General features: G+C 32.1%; 3 protein-coding genes across 3 annotated transcripts; 1 reads left to right on the top strand and 2 right to left on the bottom strand.

Moving 5' to 3' along the window:
• Window positions 1-1,433: 1,433 nt before the first annotated feature.
• On the bottom strand, window positions 1,434-3,099 carry LOC125209874 (F-box protein At5g07610-like). Its single transcript, XM_048109451.2, has 2 exons — window positions 3,094-3,099; window positions 1,434-2,422 (listed from the first exon to the last, which is right to left on the bottom strand). The coding sequence occupies exons 1-2, from the start codon at window positions 3,097-3,099 to the stop codon at window positions 1,571-1,573; spliced, it is 858 nt and encodes a 285-aa protein (XP_047965408.2). The 3' UTR covers window positions 1,434-1,570.
• Window positions 3,100-12,578: 9,479 nt separating this feature from the next.
• On the top strand, window positions 12,579-13,748 carry LOC125212011 (NAC domain-containing protein 83). The gene is made up of 3 exons (XM_048112011.2): window positions 12,579-12,932; window positions 13,043-13,299; window positions 13,456-13,748. Exons 1-3 carry the CDS (start codon window positions 12,758-12,760, stop codon window positions 13,696-13,698), a joined length of 675 nt encoding a protein of 224 aa, XP_047967968.1. The 5' UTR covers window positions 12,579-12,757; the 3' UTR covers window positions 13,699-13,748.
• Window positions 13,749-16,606: 2,858 nt separating this feature from the next.
• LOC125211829 (uncharacterized) lies at window positions 16,607-18,867 on the bottom strand. The gene is made up of 2 exons (XM_048111767.2): window positions 18,691-18,867; window positions 16,607-16,952 (listed from the first exon to the last, which is right to left on the bottom strand). Exons 1-2 carry the CDS (start codon window positions 18,835-18,837, stop codon window positions 16,839-16,841), a joined length of 261 nt encoding a protein of 86 aa, XP_047967724.1. The 5' UTR covers window positions 18,838-18,867; the 3' UTR covers window positions 16,607-16,838.
• Between the last annotated feature and the right edge of the window lie 2,228 nt (window positions 18,868-21,095).

Here is a 21,095-nt window from a genome sequence, read left to right as displayed (position 1 = left end):
ATTGAAAAGTTATTGAAAAATAAATTTGATAAATTGAATAAGAAAAGCGGGTTTTTCCTAATTTTTCAATTTCCTATTATAAAACTGACGTTTCATCACTGACGTCATTCTATGACGTCATATATGTAAGAATATTCTATGACGAGTACAACACTAAACGTTTTCTGTTTAAAAATTAATCCTATGTTACAACTACTTTTTGTCAAATAGTTACCAATAGTGATGTCAGTGCAGCCCGCAACTCGTGTGTTGACTCAAATAGCTTGACTCAAATAGCTTGCTAAATTTATAGGATTAGAATTGAAAATTTTTAACCCGATAAGCCTGCACCCGATTAGCTCGTAACCATATATGGCTAAACCGAAATCCCGATGGATTGGCCTAAAAACCCAATAAAATCTTTATTATTCTCTTTATGTGATTTCTAATACAACACTTTATTGATTAATTTTATAATATAAATAACTTAAAACATGACGTTCAATTTTAATATAAAATAGACATATTATATGTTATGTTAAATAGAGTCTTCAAATTAAAAAAAAATATTTAAATTTTTAAAACTTGCTTTAAAATTTCTCAAAATGTGTTATGTTTTATTTTATTTATACAAAATGTGAAATTAGTAAAATAATACTTAAATAAATACAACCAACACTAAAAAAAAATGTTGAATAGCGAGCACAAAACTCCAAGCACTACAAGTGCACGGTATTTCCAACCATACTCCGAGCAACAATCAATAACTCCGATTACTTCTTCGAATATACGAGACTTTCCGAGCACTGTCTATGCTCGAAAATAAATTGTTCGAGCACCTTATGTGTGCTCGGTGGATAACTGATTAGTCTGATTTTGCAAGTACGAAATGCTCAACAAATATTTTAAACACATTGGAAGGGTGCTCGGTTTTAGTCCCAAATCTAGCGGATGGATTTCCCAGCAAATTTTAAACACAATTTGCCTCTCCTTGTCGCATTAACAACCGCAGAATCAAGTCGCATAATCAACCGCGGAAGGCTTATCTCATTGTGAAGCTACCTGATCTCCATGACTGCATCTATGGTGAGTATGTATCTACAGTGGTTTTTGGCTTTTCTTGTTAAATGGTTGGTGAATTAGATGTGTGGCTGGTGTCCACAAATAATTATAACTTTATCAGAAAATGTATACCTGGGGAATTAGATGGCTTAGTTGAAGAATCCATAACCTTGTTAAGAGAAGTGCATGATAATGTGAGTTACACAGTACATTAAACTATATTATGTGTAACTAAAATTCTTGTTTATGTAGTATGTACTTTCTTCAAACAACACATTAAACTATATTATGTGTTTTTCTATGTCAGATATGTCTCCAAATTTATCAGATAGAGTGAGCAGTGGTACAGAGGGATGTTTCAAAAGCCTGCATCTGAAGAACATTGATGCAAATATTACAAAATGTTCATAAATACAACGTAAGAAAATACAAAATGTTGCAATAAGACATAACTTAGCAAACACCAAACCAAAGATCTTGAACATAGAGCCATAATCTACATAGTAATATCATCAAAGTCTGAGTTGCATCAAACCACAGCTAAGCATTCAACAAATTCATACATTTTACTAGAACCATGACGACCAAAACTAATGGGAATTGGATGGCGATTCATATCAACAAGCAGCTTATAGCTGCTGTCGAGGAAACTGTAGGCTATGATCTTTCCGTAAATATTGAACACTGCACTGCACATCTCAGTGTCGTATGATCCCTTTATGAATCTCAATTGAAAAGCTAAGCTAGGTTCATGATGAGAAATTGTTCCCTCGTACCTCAATAGCCATGAAGAAGAACGATCATCATTCATCTCCAACTCAAACACCTCAATTGATAGAATACTGTCGTCCCTTCTGAGATATCTAGATTTGTATAGACGACCATTTGCCTCTTGGAGACAGGAAATGCTCCCACTGATGAATTCTCCTGCCTTGTAAGATTGATAATGAGGCATAGAGAAAGTTTTGAATTCATTCTGAGCAATATCATAGTAGACGATGTTATCACACATCTCCCAGTATATCGAGCCATTACAATACACACCCGCACCCCAGCACTCGCCACACTGGGAAAGCTGCTTAGGGAACGTAAATGGTCCCAACCTGAGCTTCCAGGCGTGAATCTCTGATTCATAAACCTCGATCTGGTAAGTATGTATCTGATCATGAGGATTGGTGCAAAAGAGTGTGGTTGCCGTAATGAATACAAGCTTGTAATGGGGCGACTTTGAAGGATCAAAAGCTAAGGCAAATGCCACAACACTATTAGCATTGGTCGCACTCACATTTCTTGACAGCCTAGTGGTCGGATTGTAAACAAGGAAACTCTCTATTGGATAGTCTCTAAAAGATGGTATCAGCATCAGGCCATTAAATAAATCCTTAAATAAAAATATTTCACAATAATATGATCATCTAATGACTAAATTCTCAAAAAGTAGAATCATATTTTCTCAATAGGCATAAAAATTCTTGAAAATATTTTAAAGGAAATGAACCCCTGATTAAAGTGGCCCGTGGGTGTTGGGCCGGGCTATTTTTGGGCCGTTTTAGCAAACCTACATGACATTAAATAATATTTTCTCTAGATCTAGAAAAGCAATTTCATTATTTTTATGGATCAAAATCAGGAAAAAATCTGCAAGATTTATGTAAAGGAATGCCTTTATAAATTTCGACAAATAACTATTCTCTTCTGCATAAATTTGAAACATTTTGTACAATTATGTTACCAAAATACATACTACTATAAATTAGGGCTGGTTATTCGGTCGGTTCGGTTATTAACCGAACCGACTTGTCGGTTAACCGACCCCAAAATGCCTTCAAAAAAATAACCGGAACCGAACCGATCTTAATTAACCGACTCAGTTCAGTTACTTAATTAACCGACTCGGTTAGAATCGGTCGGTTCTCGGTTATAACCGAACTAACCGAATTGATTTAACTTATTCAAATGTTTATTTTGCATGATTAAGGTTGTGATAGATAACTCAACCTACACCTAATCACACTATTAGTTTATCACCAAAAGTTGAATTAACTATTTCACGGCCATCCTTCAATGATCAATCATTCAATTCAATGATTCAATCTATAATATATAAAATTCTGAAATTTTCTCACAAAGATTGTTAATTGATTTTGTGTATTCTCAATTCTACGCATTTCTGCATGATTGTAAAACCGAAAACGTCAAATTTTTTATCATATTTTTTTGCATTTTAGTCATAATCATTCAATTTTATCCTACACCATAATAAATTAATTCAAATTAAAAAAGACTTTTTTGACATTGCAAATTTGCAATATGAGACTTTGACAAAATTTAGAAGTAAATTACAGATTATTATTATTATTATTATTATTATTATTATTATTATTATTATTATTATTATTATTACTATTACTATTATTATTATTATCATTATTATTATTATTATACTCCTATTTACAAGCAATACTTATATGATATATTTTTAGGCTCTTTAATAGACTTAAACTTTAAATAATCTAAAATTTGAAAACTTTCCTCTAATAATAAGTGAAAGGTTATCTTATTTTTAAAATAGTAGTATTGCTTAAGCACTTGTTAACTTTGAGAGATCTTGTTTTTAAAAATACATTTAGAAACTTTATTGAATTTGATATATTATAACTTTATAAGTATAAATAACTAATAGGTAACAAATTAAAATAGATTTTTTTGACATTGCAAATATGCAATATGAGACTTTGACAAAATTTGGAAGTAAATTACAGATTCTTCTATTGTGACAAAGTTTAAAAGTAAATTACAATTTCTGTTATTATTAATTAAAAATATAATTGAATTTAAAATTATTTAGTTTTAACTTTTAACTTTTCATCTACTTTTTTTATTATTATTATTATTATTACTATTATTATTATTGTTATTGTTATTGTTATTATTATACTCCTATTTAAAAGTAGAGTATTATTATTGTTATTGTTATTGTTATTATTATACTCCTATTTAAAATTAGAGTAATATATAAATTGTTTAGGCACTTTAAAAGACTTGAACTTTACCTGATCTATATTCTATACTTTAAAAACTTGTCTCCAATAATAAGTGAAGGGTTATTCTATATTTAAAATTAAAATAGTAATTCTTAAGAACTTTATTGACTTTGAGATATAAATTTATAAGTATAATACTCTAATTGATAGTGACATAAATTAAAATGGACTTTTTTTTACATTGATTTAGACAAAATTTAGATATAAATTACAAATTTCTTCCATTGTGACAAAGTTTGAAGTAAATTATAATTTATTCTAGTATTAAATAAACATATAATTGAAATTAAAATTGAATTTAATTCGGTTACCGGTTATAACCGACGGTTATCGGTTATAACCGATAACCGGTCGGTTATAACCGATAACCGACTTTTAGCAAAACTTAAAATCGGAACCGAACCGAACCGATAACCGACCGGTTTCGGTTCGCTTCTCGGTTAACCGATTAACCGAAAACCGTTTACCCACACCTACTATAAATGATTATTTCAATATGAATTAACTATACTTTTTTATTTGTGACCACTTAATAATGTTGGCAAACATGTGAATGTAAAATGCATTATTTTAATTAAAATACATTAAAACATATTAATCATAATTAGAATTTAATCAAGACGATGTAGTGCAACGTTCCTCAGTAATGTTTGGTTTCAATATATTCCTATACAACTTACTTCAATTTTAATCAAATTTCACTTTTGAGGGGGTTCATTGATTTTTTATTTTGTTTACATAACAAAACTATTGCTTAGTAATCAGACAAGAAATATAGTTCGAGTATCAAATTACTTCATTTTTAATGCATCATCACGACTAAACTTTATGAAAACGAATTATTGTTACAGATTACCAATATTTGTTACTTGGTAATGTAATAAATTAGCCACTCAACTCCTTTTGTTTCCTTTTTGTGATAATTAGGAGTTTCAATCCAATTTTCTGAAATCAGAAGAAATGTGTTGCTTCATATGAATCATTTAGGTACACAATGATGTTAGCAGTACAACTGAAGTACGTTAATGTTGGGACTTTTTTTGTTTTCCTTTTTTTTGAAATATAGATAAATTGAATAGCAATATAATGTATTTTTCATTACATAAAACCAGTATTTATTTTATTTAATTAGATAACCAAATCAAAAAGTTAGCAAACTCATCATTCTATGAATCGAATGATATTAAATATAGAAATATAATAATAGCTCAATAAATCGAATATTATATATATACGATTTAATAATGTATTTTTATCAAAATTACTAGTAGTAATCTAAACTATCTCTACTACTACATGTTTACAAATAAAATAATCATGAATGCGTTGCTTCAATCAAAAAAATAAAATAAAGAGGTACCTTTGGTCAACAAAGCATCATTGCGACTTTAGAAATTATTAATTGTTTTTCTTCCTTCTAGAATAACCTTATTTTAATGGTTTAATTGATCTTTTTTATTGTTATTTTGGCTTCCTAATTTAGTTATATTTTCTTTAGCATATTCAGCTTTTGCTGATGATTACTGAATATTTGCAAATGAAATTGGTTTTCTATTTAAAAAAACATTACTTGTAAAACAGTAAGCTGATGCTTCTTTTATGCGTTCGAATTTTGAGACTTAAATTCATAGTAATTAATTGTTAGACTTCTAACAAAATTTCTAAATATGCCACTCCTACCACCAACTAAATATTAATGATATCATTTATTCTTTGTGAGGTTATAATTATTGAGGAAAGTTAAAAACACAAGTAATGATAACACAATGGAATGAGCATTATGCTTAAATGATTGACATTCTTTGCGCATCATTTTCTCTTTTCCTAGTGCAATTTTCACTCAATAATATCTTCAATTAAATGAGACCCTACAATGCTTTGGTTGCCCTAGTTAATCATACCAAAATCTATGATTGTCTTAGCTGGTGGAAGGGTATTTTTGTGAGTATACAATGCTACAATTTAGTCATACCTTATTTTGACTTATTAATATATATTTCTTCTGTCTCATAGTAGATGTCACACTTTCTTTTTTAGTTTGTCCCACAAAAAATGTCATATTTCCTCTTTTAGAAAAAATTCCTTCTCACATCAATTATAAAATTATATTTTTTTCTCACCACTTAACACACAAAATAACATCTCTTAAAATCTCATATCATCTCTCAAGTGTAACATCTACTATGCCATATTGGGTATGAGGCAGTACGAGTTGTCCCACACGATACAGGTATGAGTCCACATCTGATTTACGCTCTGACTTTAGATACGGGGCGTTGATCGGGCCTCAAATCAATAATGTTTCTTAGAAATTTGATTTTTATTATACATTTCAATTAATTTTTCACATGAGGGCGATAGAAAAGACAAATAATTAGATGGTGTTTGACCTTTCTTTCTTCTCTTAATCTCCTTAAAATGCTCTTCATGTTTATGTTTCTCTCTTCAACAACCCATACGCAAACTCCATTGACCCCTCCAAACCAACAACGTATATCTCAACTTAGGAAATGAAAACCCTCCGCCGCAATTTCTCTTTCTTTCTCTCTCCATCGACAATTTGCTCTTTGCTTGTGGGATTCTCACTCTAATGTTTCCACAAAAATATTATGAGCATTTTCCTAATTTATACTATATTACTTTTTGCCTCTCTCCCTCCAAACATCTAAATTAACTTTATTCATATAATATGTCAAAGAGAAATAGGAATATGGAGAGTGTCCCTTTTCCCTACGAAACCAATAACCCTTGCCAATATTCAATGTTTGAGAATCCAACTCAACTTACATGACAACCTGTCCCACGTTGTTACATTTCAACCTCATTAATTATTTTCCATCCCAAATTCTCCCTAAAAAATTCATAACATTTGTGCAGATGTTTTTGTCTTTCTTTTGTTAGTGAGTTTTGTTCGTTTGACATATTTACTCGCCTTTTCTAGTCTCGAGTCTTTTTTATGTATTTAAAAAAAAACATTAAAGTTAGATTAGTACAAAAATGTAACCGAAAACTTATATGGTCCATTTCAAAGTTCAAAATTACTCAGAACTTTACAATATTGCATACATAATGATGCATCGATATTAGGTATCGCTCTTTAAGGCTTTATCCTCTTTGATCGATTTCTAAATATTGCTATTGGTGCATATTAGAGTCGTGATGTAATTTTTTTGTTTGTGTTCTTCTCTTCTTTTCTTGAGGCTTTATTCCACTGTTTATCGGCTGATTTATTATGTTTGGATAGACAACGCTCAATATGTGTGGTCCATGTTTTATGCTTGGGCACGCGGCACTCATTATCTGTTTTGAGATTTTGTTAGAAATTGTTATTCGGTTTTGACTTGCATTGAGGTTGCTATTCTCTGGTGGAAGAAGATTGACAGGTAACGACAATTTGTCGTACCTTTTTTTTCCCCTTATTTTTGTTTTAATTTTAGATAGATTAATTGCTGCCTAGTCGATAAGTTGTTTTCTTGAGAGTTTTGTGTCATAGTATAAAAAAACTTTACAATAATGCACTAGTGACATGGGATCCAATTAATGTTATCCCACCATAATTTAAGTAGTAAATTTTTTTGTCTAGTACATGAAGAATTTTTGGCCACTTTTGTTAGTCTGTGTCTCAACTACTACCACAGTTTAAGAATATAAAGACACATTAGATAGTGGTAATCCCTTAAATTAGTAATGAAATTTTGTTTGAAATTATTTAAACATGCATGTTGCTTATCAAGTAAGTTTCCAAAGATAAAAAGATGAGCATCAAGAGTTCTTATCTCTCGTGACATCATTGATTCTCTTGTTTCAACTACATGGGCAATTTTTTTCCTTAAAAAAGAGAGAGAATTTGATCATGCTTTTTCACTAACTTTAATGTGGGACTTTTTATTTTAAAAAATAATAATCGTGCTTTCTTTCACTCAATCGACGACATTATTATTCTCTTATTTGTTTAGTATGTGCGTGTAGTAGACAACTCTCATTGGCTGCCTAATTGATGTTTATTAATATTATATGTTTAAAAATTATTTTTATTCAATATTTTGTGATTAATCTGCATCTTATGAACACCCATGAGAAAGTCAAGTATTCTTTTTGTAACGAGTTCAAATGATTAGTTTTGTACCTTTTGTATGAAAGGAATTCACAATATTAGCTTAGCCTTCTGAATTATCATTGACTTTTATGAATATTGTATAATTTAATTTAATGAAGAGCTTTTAATTTTTACTCAAATATCTAAGTAATACAATAAATTATCCATATATAGTAGAAGAAATATACATGAGATCAATCTTAATTCCATTATCACTGAACCAACACTAACGCTAAGAGGTATTGAGAACTAAAAGGGGTTTAAGAAAAGATTAAAAATAATTTCGGTTTATGATCATCACATCAAAATGCTAATTAACATGATTAAATGAAATGTCAAATACTAGTATATAATTGTGTTATATGCCATTTGCACACCTCCAACTTGTACTCGTGGACAATTTGTTAAATCACAATGTGCTCAACGATATTTAAAATGAAGGTTTGAGGGGTTTGACGCCTAAAATTTGTTCAGACTTTCATCATAATTCCATATAATAATATTATTATTAAATAATATGTATAATTATTACTCCTATTATAAGAATGAAAATGACTTACCATTTCAAGGGCATATAAGTCATTTCATATTGTCGTCTGTTTGTAAATAATGCTAGTGTGATGGAGAATAGTGAGACAAGAAGATTTTGTGAAATCTTGAGATGGGCCATCGCCTGATTTGTCTCTTATTCTTCGGTCCAACGTGGGTGCCGTCGTTGTGGATGCACTTGGGATATTGGCGGGGACGAAAACCGGCCCGCTCCAATTAAAGACCGGCGGTCCCAATCGTATTCAAAAATTTTGATTTGAAGGTAGAATAAATAATTATATAATCTAACTAAACTCATATGCTAAGAAATATTAAATATAATGATTTCCCAAAGCAAAGAAATCAAAAAAAATAAGCAAAAGTGAAATGAACTAACAAGAATCAAACCCTAATCTACACGTACACAGAGTTCTACCACCACATCACCAAGTTTTCTTCGTCTTAAAAAGGGTCTCAGTGCATTATTGAGCTTTTTTAGGGTACAGACGTACCCCTCTCGTCCATGTGGATCCACCACTCATTTCAGTTCTACATTAATTCCACGAAATACCGATCCAACAAAAATGGTTTTCTGTAATATATATAAGCGATTTCATTATAACCACATCTCATGATCACTAGTGTTTCGTTGACCTTAAATCCAAATCCAAATGTTTTTTTTTCTAAATACAATGATTTATAAACACTGTTGGAGTTTATTGTGCACTCAATAATTGCAAAGGGAGAAGGGAACAAAGTTCCCCAAAAAAATGCCCTTTCTTTTCCACCATTTGAATAAAAGATAAGATAATAAAAGGGGAGACCGTTTGTGAAGAATCTTAAACGCATTGTCATTTTCAAGAGGACCCAACTTGGAAAAGCATATTATTGCCTTTGCCCTTATTCTTTGTAAGAAAAATCAAAATTTTACTTATATACTAAATTTATTTTTATTAATTAGAAAAATTTTATAACTTGGTAAATCATGACGTGCACACTAAATATTTGTCGACGAATCACTTATTGTATTTGTATTTACAGCTATTTTTCTTATCTTGGATTGTCACTTACTAGAATCATGAACCAATTATTTGATCCTAAAGTGGGATTGCTTACAACTATTTCTTTGTGAAAGAAAAAACTTTTATCATATTCCAAGAGATCACATATACATGCCAACCTAAAAATTCATAGCAAATATATGGTCTTTTCCCCATAACTAGAGTTATTCAAAAAAATAAGTACCTCGTTCCATTTAAAATGACCATTTTTTTAGTGAGACTAGATTTTAGATGGAATTGTTTAGTGTATTAAGTTAGATGTTATAGTAAGCAAATAGAGGGATGTAATCAATTGCTAACTAATTACCAATCCCAAATTGAGATCAATTTTCAACCATTAGATTAGAAGATCTTGTGGTTAATATAATGCCAAGTGTAATATATTTTAAATTTAAATAATTATTAATTAAATTAAAAAGGGTATTAATGTCAAATCCTATATGTAGTAATTATAACTAACTACTTTCTCTCTCCTTAAAATCATCTCAAATCTTTAAATTTACGTAACTCTCTCAATTTAAATTATTTTTTCGCAAAAAATATATCAAATTAAAGATAATTTAATAAGGATTCCAACGAGATCTCAATTGCATATGTTCCGACGATGTTCGGGTGATGAAATTTGATAAATTATATTTCAATTTTCGTACATGTTGATAAGCAGCTTTTATCAACAAATGCAACAAAAAATCTCAATATATTGTAGGCAAAATCTCAATATTATGCATGTCCAATCTCAATAAAAATGTGTTGATATTTTCTTGTCCTTGTATTGATATTGTTGATATTTGTAATACACAATGTTGATATAAAAAAACACCCACGAAAATTATCACATGATAACATAATGACGATATTACTCTTTTATTGATATTTTATTCTATGGAATATATGAAAAGATGACGTATTAGTTGTAATAAAATAAAAATGTTAATATCTTGAATGAGACAGAGAAAGTAAAAAATTTGGTTTTGTGTCTTTTAGCAGTCTAATTAAGCATTTTACGAAATAAATGTACTACTAATAAATATATTACTAATATACTCCTATTATTTATATAGTAATGTAATTATTTTTAAAATACATATAACTATTCTATAAAATATCAGGTTTATCTACAACATTTTTTTATGTTTAATTGCCCTGCAAGATAATGTGATGAGCTAGTAGTAAGTACTTATTACAAGCGTAAAAGGTGATAATAGCTATATTTTGAGGATTATCATATTGTAGTTCCTATATTTTAACAATTACTTATATTGTACTTTATATATTTTAACAATTATTACATTCTACTTATCAAACAAAAGTCACGCGAAGTAGTTATTTTTTTCAATGCATGAATAGCTATAAAATTATTTTTGGTAGGCTAGTACGATAGTCCTACTACTACAGTTAATATTTGAAGATGAAATATGATAAGCATGCTACAATATAGTATAGGATATAGATAAATTAATGTTTAGTTTGATATAAAGCAGAAACAGTGTAGGGACTATATGAATATGTACGAATAAAAATGAAAAATTAAACACACATATATATGTATTTCTTTTATCAAATGAAAATTTTAAATCTTGAAACAGATTTTATTAAAGGTAAAACAACACTAAAAAAGCTCGATTTCTATCAAAAATCATGCGCACGTTGGGTAGAGTATAAAATGTCACGAAGAATAGTTATGAGTCCAATTGGACTATTTCATAAGTATGTTTGTGTAAGTATCTTACGTAAGTTACAGTTGCTGCTTCCAGTTTTTGTTGATTTAAGAAAAATAAATACTTTTATTACAAATCTAGAAAATTTGGTAATTTTGTAAGCAGGGTAATTTGGTAATTTGGTTTGCGCCACAACTAAATAAAGGTGCTCGTGAGCTCGCATGATCTAGGGTGCACTGACCTCACCCTTACGGAGCTGCAACCATTTTAATCCCCAATATACCCCCACCACCGTTTTTCATTTACTACCCATTTAATTCATCTCATTAATTATTGGATAAAGAGTATCACACCTCTCCTAAGTCCTAACCACACTATTTAAGACCCAACATAGTCATGATAAAATACAAGTTAATTACTCTCTGTAGTAAAGATGTTTTTTTATTTTTTGCAACGAAGGACTAGTTTGGCCACGTTGCTAAAATAAAGTCTAGATAACTTAGGTTTAGCCTCTATCATTGTTTTGCTCGAACTAGGCACATAACTAGATTTTAGCCCTAGCACCGCTTTATTTTGCCCACACAGGGCGTGATTTCAGACCACACGCAGCTCAATTCCCTACCTAGCCTCATAACCCAGGCACGCGATTCAATTCCTCCTCCTCGAGTCAATTCTTGCACAACATTGTCACCGCCCCCTTCCGTCCACCATTCCATGTCATTCCCCTTTCTACCTCTTTGTACATTGAGAAGATTAATCACGGCAAAATGCCACGATTATTAAGCACAAGAGAAACAATGAATTAAATCTAAGCCGATTTCTTATCAATCTTGGCAACCAAACACTATTTGGCCGATATTAATAAGCTAATCTAGACAAAATCTATCCCACCAAACACACGAGAGAGAGAGAGAGACATAGTCGAAACGTTGGGGATTGGTTATTTTAACCGTGCGGTTATAAATTCCAATACAAGAAGCAAACTTTGGTCATGGAAGAAATGTGAAACCTTTTTAAAATAGGAAAACAAACCATGTTATTGTGTAGCTCCAACTTTTGTTGAGTCTACTTCACGCCATATGCATCCCTCACACTATTTTATTCCCTTCAAAACCCCCCATCACTATAAAGCACCCCAACTTTCCCCCTTAATTCTCAACTCACCAAACAACCCTCTCTCCCCCCTTCTCTCTCTCCCTCCCCTTTTTCTTCTTCTTGTAATATATTGAATGTTTGTGCATGACCATTTTCAACCACTCACAACACTAAAACACCTTTGAGGCCCAAAGGCTTTGATCAATCAAAACCTTTTTTTCTTGTGAGAAATTTATGGAGAAAGTAATAAAACATGAGGCGTTGAGATTGCCACCGGGCTTCCGGTTCCACCCCACGGACGAAGAGCTCGTGGTACAATACTTAAAGCGCAAGGTACTCTCCCATCCCATCCCCGCCTCCATCATCTCCGAATTCGATGTCTGCAAGGCCGACCCCTGGGATTTGCCAGGTAATTAATTAATAAATCGGGAACCATTATTTATCCTCTTTTTTAAAAAAAAAAAAAAATTTAAAAGCGTCTAATCATCCACGTCATCATCATCATTATCATTATTACAGGAGATTCAGACAAGGAGAGGTACTTCTTCAGCACCAAAGAAGCAAAGTATCCCACCGGAAACCGGTCGAACCGGGCCACCGTGTCCGGCTACTGGAAAGCGACCGGTTTGGACAAGCAAATCGTGGGCACGAGCCGCCAAGTTGTCGGGATGAAGAAAACACTTGTCTTCTACAGAGGCAAGCCGCCCAAAGGCGGCCGGACAGATTGGATCATGCATGAGTACCGCCTCACCACCGCCGCCGCCCCGCCGCCCAAGGTCAGCCTCCCCTCTTTCGTTAGTTGAGACATTTCTTTTTTAAAATTAAAAAAATAATAATAATTTTTTTCAAAGAAAATGAATCAATTAACTTGGGACATCTCGAAAAGGAATACGAATCAATTAACCTGACACGACACGTTAATTTTGTTGCAGGAAAGCTGGGTTCTGTGCAGAGTATTTTTAAAGAGGAGGGGCAACAAGGCCGGAGAAGCTCCGGCGCCGGTGTTCTACGATTTCATGGCGAAGGGGAGAGCAGATTTGAACGGTAATTGTAGCTCTGGATCAAGTGGAATCACGCAGATTTCTTCTTCGGAGATTGAAGAAGAAGAAGAAGAAAGGAGTAGTTGTAGTAGTTTTCCATCTACTTTTACAAGGAAGCAGTCTTCTAGTAATTAATTTTTAAGTGTATAAATTTTCTTTTTCTCCCAATATTTCTTTTTAATCAAGTAATCTCTCTCAACTTTCTTGCACTCCATCAAAAGGATTAATTAGCCACTAATTACATCATTATTGTGCCTCAAAATAAGTCACATAGACCACTCACCATATAACTTAATTTAAATCATCCTAGAAAAATTCTTCTTTTAACATTTTGAATACGAGAAATAAAGACTATAAAGTTCTGTCGAAAATCAACTTTGAGAATGTTCTTCTCTAATTGATAGTCCAAAGGTCTCGTGTTAATGTGATCAGCTAGTAAATAAAGAATCATTATTGATCATCAATACATTTCAACTCTTTCGCCATGCATAAGCAAAAAACATTATTCAAGAATGGGCAAAAGTTAAAAGATGGGGAAAAAATTGAAGCATGTAAAAAAGCAAAAAGTAGCTAATTTTTTACCACTCAAAAATTTTCCATATCATTTTGTTACTCTCTCAAATTCTTAAAATTTCCCTAAATATTTTTTTATCCTTGAAAATTGTACGTCACATGACCTTTGCATTGGATTCCATGGAACCTAAAAAGGCAAATATTTCAAGAATCAAATCCCACATTGAATCGATCAAATATTAATTTAGGATTCCAAAATATTTGAAAATTCTTGTAAGGAAATGAAGCTTCTTTTATTAGGGGAACAGAAATAACTAAACATTGAAAACAGAGGACCAGTAGGTGAGTTGAGAGGCAATCAATTCCCACAAGTTAGTTCATTTTATTTAATTACTTTGATTGGCTAACCCATCCTTTATTTCAATTCTTTGGGCCATGTTTGATTGGACACAAATCTAAATTGAGCACGGCAAAGTTTAATTTAATTCTTGTGTTTTGCACCTTATAATAATATACTAGTAGTATTGATTAATGAATTCAATGCAATAGACTAGTATGTTACGTTACGTACAAGCATCGGACATGCAAAGTCCTCATAGTAGTAGTAGTTGACTCACCTTAAATATATTTTTATATTAGAGTACCAAAATACTCCCTCCATCCAAAAAAATGGCGTGGCGTTAGTAACATCTTAATGTAAGTAGTGTTTTTACGTTGCGAGGCACATGGACGGACTTAGGTGGGATCGATTGACTCTATTGTCAGTTCATAAATATTGCTGGAAAACTCCATTAACTCTGCCAATAACTCAACCCTTTTTCTTTCTATCATGCAAAATGATACTACGATGATTGGAAGTCAAGACAAAATAAACGAAGAGGGAGGCAAGATATGCTCATATCTGAAGCAAAGCATAGGTTGTTGTTTTAAGGTCGTTTAGTAAAAAAAAATTACTAGTTGCTTAGAAGGTTGATCAAGAATTTTCACCTCACAAGTTTCGTTTTTTAAATCAGTCAGTGTCACATAGTAGATATGTTGTGCGATAATTTGGATAGTTTCGGAAGGGCTTATGATTGATGAGATCAATGAAAGGAAAATGGTATGTGACAAGTGGGTGATGGAGGGATTAATTGTCCACAATTATTAAGCAAATTGTACTAAGGGAAGAAAATTCTCCAAAAAAAAAGCAAAAAATGAAAAATATACTAAAAAAACACATAAAAACAGAACACCAAAGTATTAAAATTGCCGACCAAAGTTCCTTGTGACAATGGTGCAGAATTATCTAATGCTGTTGGAGTTCTTCACGTCACCCTTTCTATAAGTTTATTATCACTTTCCATACATTTCATTTTCATGTCTTTTCTCATTGAAAGATAGAAAGGAAAGGTGGCATTTTTTATTGCAAATTATCCACATAACGTTTTCAATTGTTTTTGTAAAAAGTAGGGTAATGTAATTAATCATCGATGGAATATTGGAATTGACCCTATTGTTGTTAGCAATTCTATCTGGTAAAAAATAGTCGAACTTCTTCTCTTAAAACAGCAATTTTGATTGATTTGATCATCGATTGCTCAAATTGAGACCACATTTAGAATCCCTAACTTGCACTACAAAGCCTAGCTGACAACTTTTGCAGCTAGTTAAATTCAATATGTGATCTAACTAGTTAAAACTAACACTTCAAGAACCAAAAATGGCCTATTTTATAATGCTAATGAGAGTTACCAAATTGCCCCTTCCTCCAAGAACAATACTCCATCTGTTTCAGCAAAGATGATTCATTATGATTCACTTTCTTTCTCAGTCCGTCCCAACAAATATAACTCGTTTCAGAAAATGAAATCACTATTCACTCTCCCATGACAAGAAAATTATAATAATATCATGAAAAGAAAATTCGTGCAGCTGACTAACTGTGTGTGACGTGGAGGGAGGTTAGTGGTGGGGCACAAACATAAATGAAATATTAAAACTAGCATCACCATATTAGGTCAATCAGCAATAAAAGGTAGGCCCACTAGATGTGGGGGAAGGGGCAGTTTGGTCTATTACAAAGATGAAGTTGCAGACAAGGAATGTGCATAATTTTCCAATTATGCAAGTTGAACAATTCAAACAGCTAGTGTTTTTTGTTTGCTCAAAAATAAGTTGTTTTTATGAAGGTTGCTTAGAATCTCTGCAACAGAGACATCTGATTTCTTTACCCACATTCAAATAAAAGGGCCATCTTCAATCTTCATCAACATATAAGTCTACCCAAAGCAAATACTATAAAAGCTGTTAGCATCAGTATTCTGGAAAGAAAGGGACTGCTATGGAATTTAACCTTTCGGTCGTTTTATATCCATCAGCAGTGACTATGTCATATCTAAGACGGACCACTTATTCGGTTGGATAATGAACTTTCCTTCTTCCTGTGACTGTAAGTGCAGCATGTAAATATCTAAAGGTTGCTTCAGCTTAAGGGGCATCTTTTAGTAAAGCACTAGCAGTCAATACACGAATGAATCACGAAATTCTAAGATAAAGCAACCCAATGTAAATAGATAGCGAGTAGCTGTAGAATTTATCGTTTGACAGTGAAAACAAGACCAAAGGAGACATAGATGGAAAATACTACAAGCTGATGCATGTTGTTGGCTTAAACTAAGCAATATGGAAAATTCAAGAATATCGAAACTTTGTTATGCAGTTTGAAGCACAAAGATGGTATTACTCTTCCTAGTCCCCTTGTTATACTTGCTTAAATCCCTTACTCATTTCGTCTGACCTTGGGAGCTTTGGTTATCCTTTACAATATTTCTGCTACCTTCAGCCTGTGATACTTCTTGGGGAGGTGTCTCGGAGCATGCCCGCAAAACAGCCTCATTCTGAAAAGAAGATACTTAAATTAAAACTAGAAAACATGAGAAACTCCCCCCTAAACACTTAAGAACAAAACAAAGAAAGAAAATCAGAGCTCAAATTTACTGGAACATACAAATCATAACTACAGATCAAAATTGTATCTGAGGGGTAGTGGTGCTTTATCTGATGCCATTAGACTATTTGATAGGGGAGGGGGGGGGTGGAATCCTTTTTGATGTAGGAAAGCTGAAGATGCAGCCAGAAATCAAATAGAGGACATGATATTCTACCTTTAACTTATTTTATTTGATCCAATATTTATAAGATTATAATCTGAATAATGTTTTAGGTGTTGACTGTTGATTACCTTTCCCACCCTTGTTCAGCATAGTTAATTGGGCAGCCCTACCTTTCAATGGAGTGTTCAACATAGTTAATTGGGCAGCCCTGCCTTGTAAAGTTGGTATTTTCTGCTTGTTTCAATTATTGATTATGTTACTTTAATTTTCCAGCAATACCAAATGAAATTTAAGTTTTCTTCTTTCATTGTTTCTCTGTCACTAGTGCTGCTCGAGTTTATTCAATCTTGAATAGTACCAGTAGACTTCAGGTATAGAGTATAGACTACTAAAGCTAAGTTTACTGACTATTGAACATACCTAAGCACAGACACGAGATCAAGGGTTTAAGCCACCCACTTAACTTAACTATGTTCAATATTAGAACTAGTTCCTCTGTTATTTTAAGTCCCTTGAATTCATAACAATAGCTTGAAACAGGAAATTACACTGAAGAGAAATACCAGCAAATATATAAGTCTAGTACTCAGGTAAACAAGAAGATCTTTATAAATACAATTACAACACATGAAATGTTCCGCGGAATCAAGAAATTAAGCTGTTGGTTCGGGGCAATGCCTCATGAGCCGATGGGGAGGCTGTAGCCCCCCATCCCACAACGCCAGACACATTTATATTTTTTTGTAATGCTAAAATTGATTTACATTGTTTGTATAACATTTTTTACCCCAACTATACTTCTGTGTGGCACTTTAACCCTCTGCTAGTGAACAAGCTAGGCAAAGAGTGCTCATGCTATGGATAATCATAATCATCACAATTATAAAAGGATGGAAAAGTAAAGCACAATCAGTTCTTGAAGATCTCAAACAGTCTCTGAATAGTAGGGTTATGGCAGACTATTTCCTTTCAGTGGTAAGTAAAATCACAAACATAATTTTTCGACGAGCAGTGATGAAAAGCAGGAATTAGTTTTAAAATATCCTCAAATTCGCAGAAGCATTGCCGTAAATTCATCATGAGCTTTAATCAATCTAACGGCCAGCTAGAACATAATTACACTCACCACACTTGAGAGTTTTGAATGTCCAAACACAGTCATCATACAACGCACAATCCATGATTCAGAAGAAAACATGCATTCAATCTACAAGCTCATATCTTCAAACAGCAGCTAGTGATGTAGTTCACTCAATCTAAACAATCCAATAACAGCCGATGAACGCACACATTTCCAAATTTCAGAAGCAAAATATAAAACCCTAGAAAATTACTCCTATGTGAAGTCATTTTTAAGGACTTCCATCAAACAGCTCGTGTGCAGAGTAGAAATTAGGTCAGATACAAAATGAGTATTCCTTTCTTCGAGAAATTACGAAACCTAATCAAAACCATTTCTCACAAGAGCTGATTTAAGGGTTAATTTTGGTTAAATTGAAAAACAAAGGTGAAGTAGGTGAACCTGCCAAACGCGACGGAGGCGTTTCTTGGCATTGGCTTTGCGGGTGGGAGTGAGCTTTATTCTCTTCCAAACAAGGCCGCCGGAATCGTGTTTCTTCACCAGCTCCAGCACTCTCGTCCCAAAAAATGCACCCCACGCCGTCGACATTGCTTCTTCTTTTTGTTTTGAGAGAGAAGAAGATTTTTTTCTACATATCGTGTTAATTGTATGGGCCAAGCCCAAATGGTAGAAATCATGGGCTCCATTCGATTTGGTTTAAATTTTTGGCAAATTTAAGTTTTTCGGTTCGGATATACCGAAAGTTTTGAACTAATTACTCACCACTAATAATTGGGGCACTATAATCAACGAACTTCACTTCCGTTACATTTTTCCTCTCTTTCTTACTTTCCCTTAGGCCTGTCAAATCGGGTATCAGCGGATACCCGATCCGAAAATTTCGGGTATCCGATCCCGAATTTTCCAAAATCTAATATCCGATATCCATTCCGAAAATAATTTCGGGTACCCAAATACCTGACTCGGGTATCCAATCCCGATTTTATATTTTTTTATTATTATTTTTTAAGAAAATTAAAATTCATAAGTTATAACATCCATTATTCATCCATAATCAACATCACAATTCAAATATTAATCCTAAATTTGACTTAAAAGTGAAGGATTTTGAGAGTATATTTAATTTTTTAAAATAAAAGAATGAATATTTAATTTAATAAATTAATTAAAAATTTAAAAAATCGGGTAATTCGGGTAATTTGGGTATACCCGATCGGATATCGGGTAACCCGATACCCGATAATCCAAAAATCTTATACCCGAACCCGATCCCGAAACCCAAAAAATCGGATATCGGATATCCAATTACCCGATATTTCGGGTTTGGATATCGGGTATCCAATATCCGATATCCATTTTGACACCCCCACTTTTCCTCATCTTGTTCTTACTTTACTAATTACACATTAAAATTCGTGTTATTTGAGTATGATTCATATTAGTATTTGTGTTTATTCATATAATAAATGTAATAATATTAGTAATTTTTGTGTTTTTTTAGAAAATTAATTTTTGGATTTTTTTTACTTTTTTTATGATATATTGTGCCATTCTGGTTTTAAAGTTCGATTTTTGTAGTTTGGATTTTGTTTTTTTTTTTTAATGGATATATTTATGCAATTTCGGTTTTGTTGTTCGAATCGGTTTAATAATTTGGATTTCAATTTTTGGATAGTTCGATTCGATTTGTATTTTCACAAAATTTTGATTTTTCAATTTGGTGCGGTTTGGACACGATTGATCTTGATCCTATATCAACCCTCCAAGGACCAAAAATCATTGTTGATTACATCCACCTCCATAAGATCCAACTTCCTCATTGATCGGGACAGATTTTATCAAGACCCAACTCTATTTAAAAACAAATGAGAGAACCAATTCTAAAAGACAAATTTATTAGGTGAAAGAGTTCAATTGATCTAATATTTAAATTTACACTAATTGCTCATTACCTTCCTGAATGTCTCATGCGATTGCAATTAAAAATATGAGTAAATAATATTACTAGTTTCACTCAAACTAGAAACAAAATAAATAGGCATGATTATTTAATACAGCTCAATAAAATTGCAAAGCACATATGAACACAGTTAATACTATTAAAGTTCAACGAGATTGCTGAACATCTAACGCGATTAACGAAATTAGGCGTGATTAATAATGTTCGGCCAGACTATAAAAAATATTCAAAGTTTTTCAGGAATTTGTTTAATTGTATCGATGATGGATTTTATTTTTATATATAATGGAAATACAATTAAATGATACCTCTTTCACTGAATTTTGTTAGTATATTTTTGTATCGATGATGAATTGGTCTAATTTTTGTAGTACTATATAATATCACAACCTCATTCAGCTTGAATAAACTTTACAGGGAAGGATTTGGGTTTAAATTAAAGTTCAAAAAATATATATGATCTCAAATTAAATCGCATGAGCAATCCCATTCCTTAACAATTTTAAAAATATTAAAATAATTAGGGTTGCAATTTTTTTGGAGAAACAATATGTGTTTCTGTAAATATTTTAAGCGCCAAATATTATTGCATTTCAGTCAACATACGAGGCCATATAATGAAGTAAGTCATTTCCACATTATTTTACTCCTGGGTGTTAAGTTATTATAGAGTAATAATTGATCAAAGTCAACAATTCAAAATAGTACTAGCATTAAAAAATAATGATATCTTTCAGATGCATTTGAAGATCTAGCCTATTATTTTCAGTCATTATTTAAACCTTCAGTCAAGCGTACATGATAGTGCTTTATTTATAAAGTTTGAAAAAAACAATTTTGCAAAGGTTGTTTGCATTTTGTTTCTTGTAGTATTGCAATTGTAAAT

This window comes from Salvia hispanica, chromosome 3 (assembly GCF_029641045.1).
Source record: "Salvia hispanica isolate PSC_SH4W2 chromosome 3, Shi_PSC_v1, whole genome shotgun sequence".
Lineage (NCBI taxonomy): Eukaryota > Viridiplantae > Streptophyta > Magnoliopsida > Lamiales > Lamiaceae > Salvia > Salvia hispanica.
This window is presented reverse-complemented; position numbering and strand designations above follow the sequence as displayed.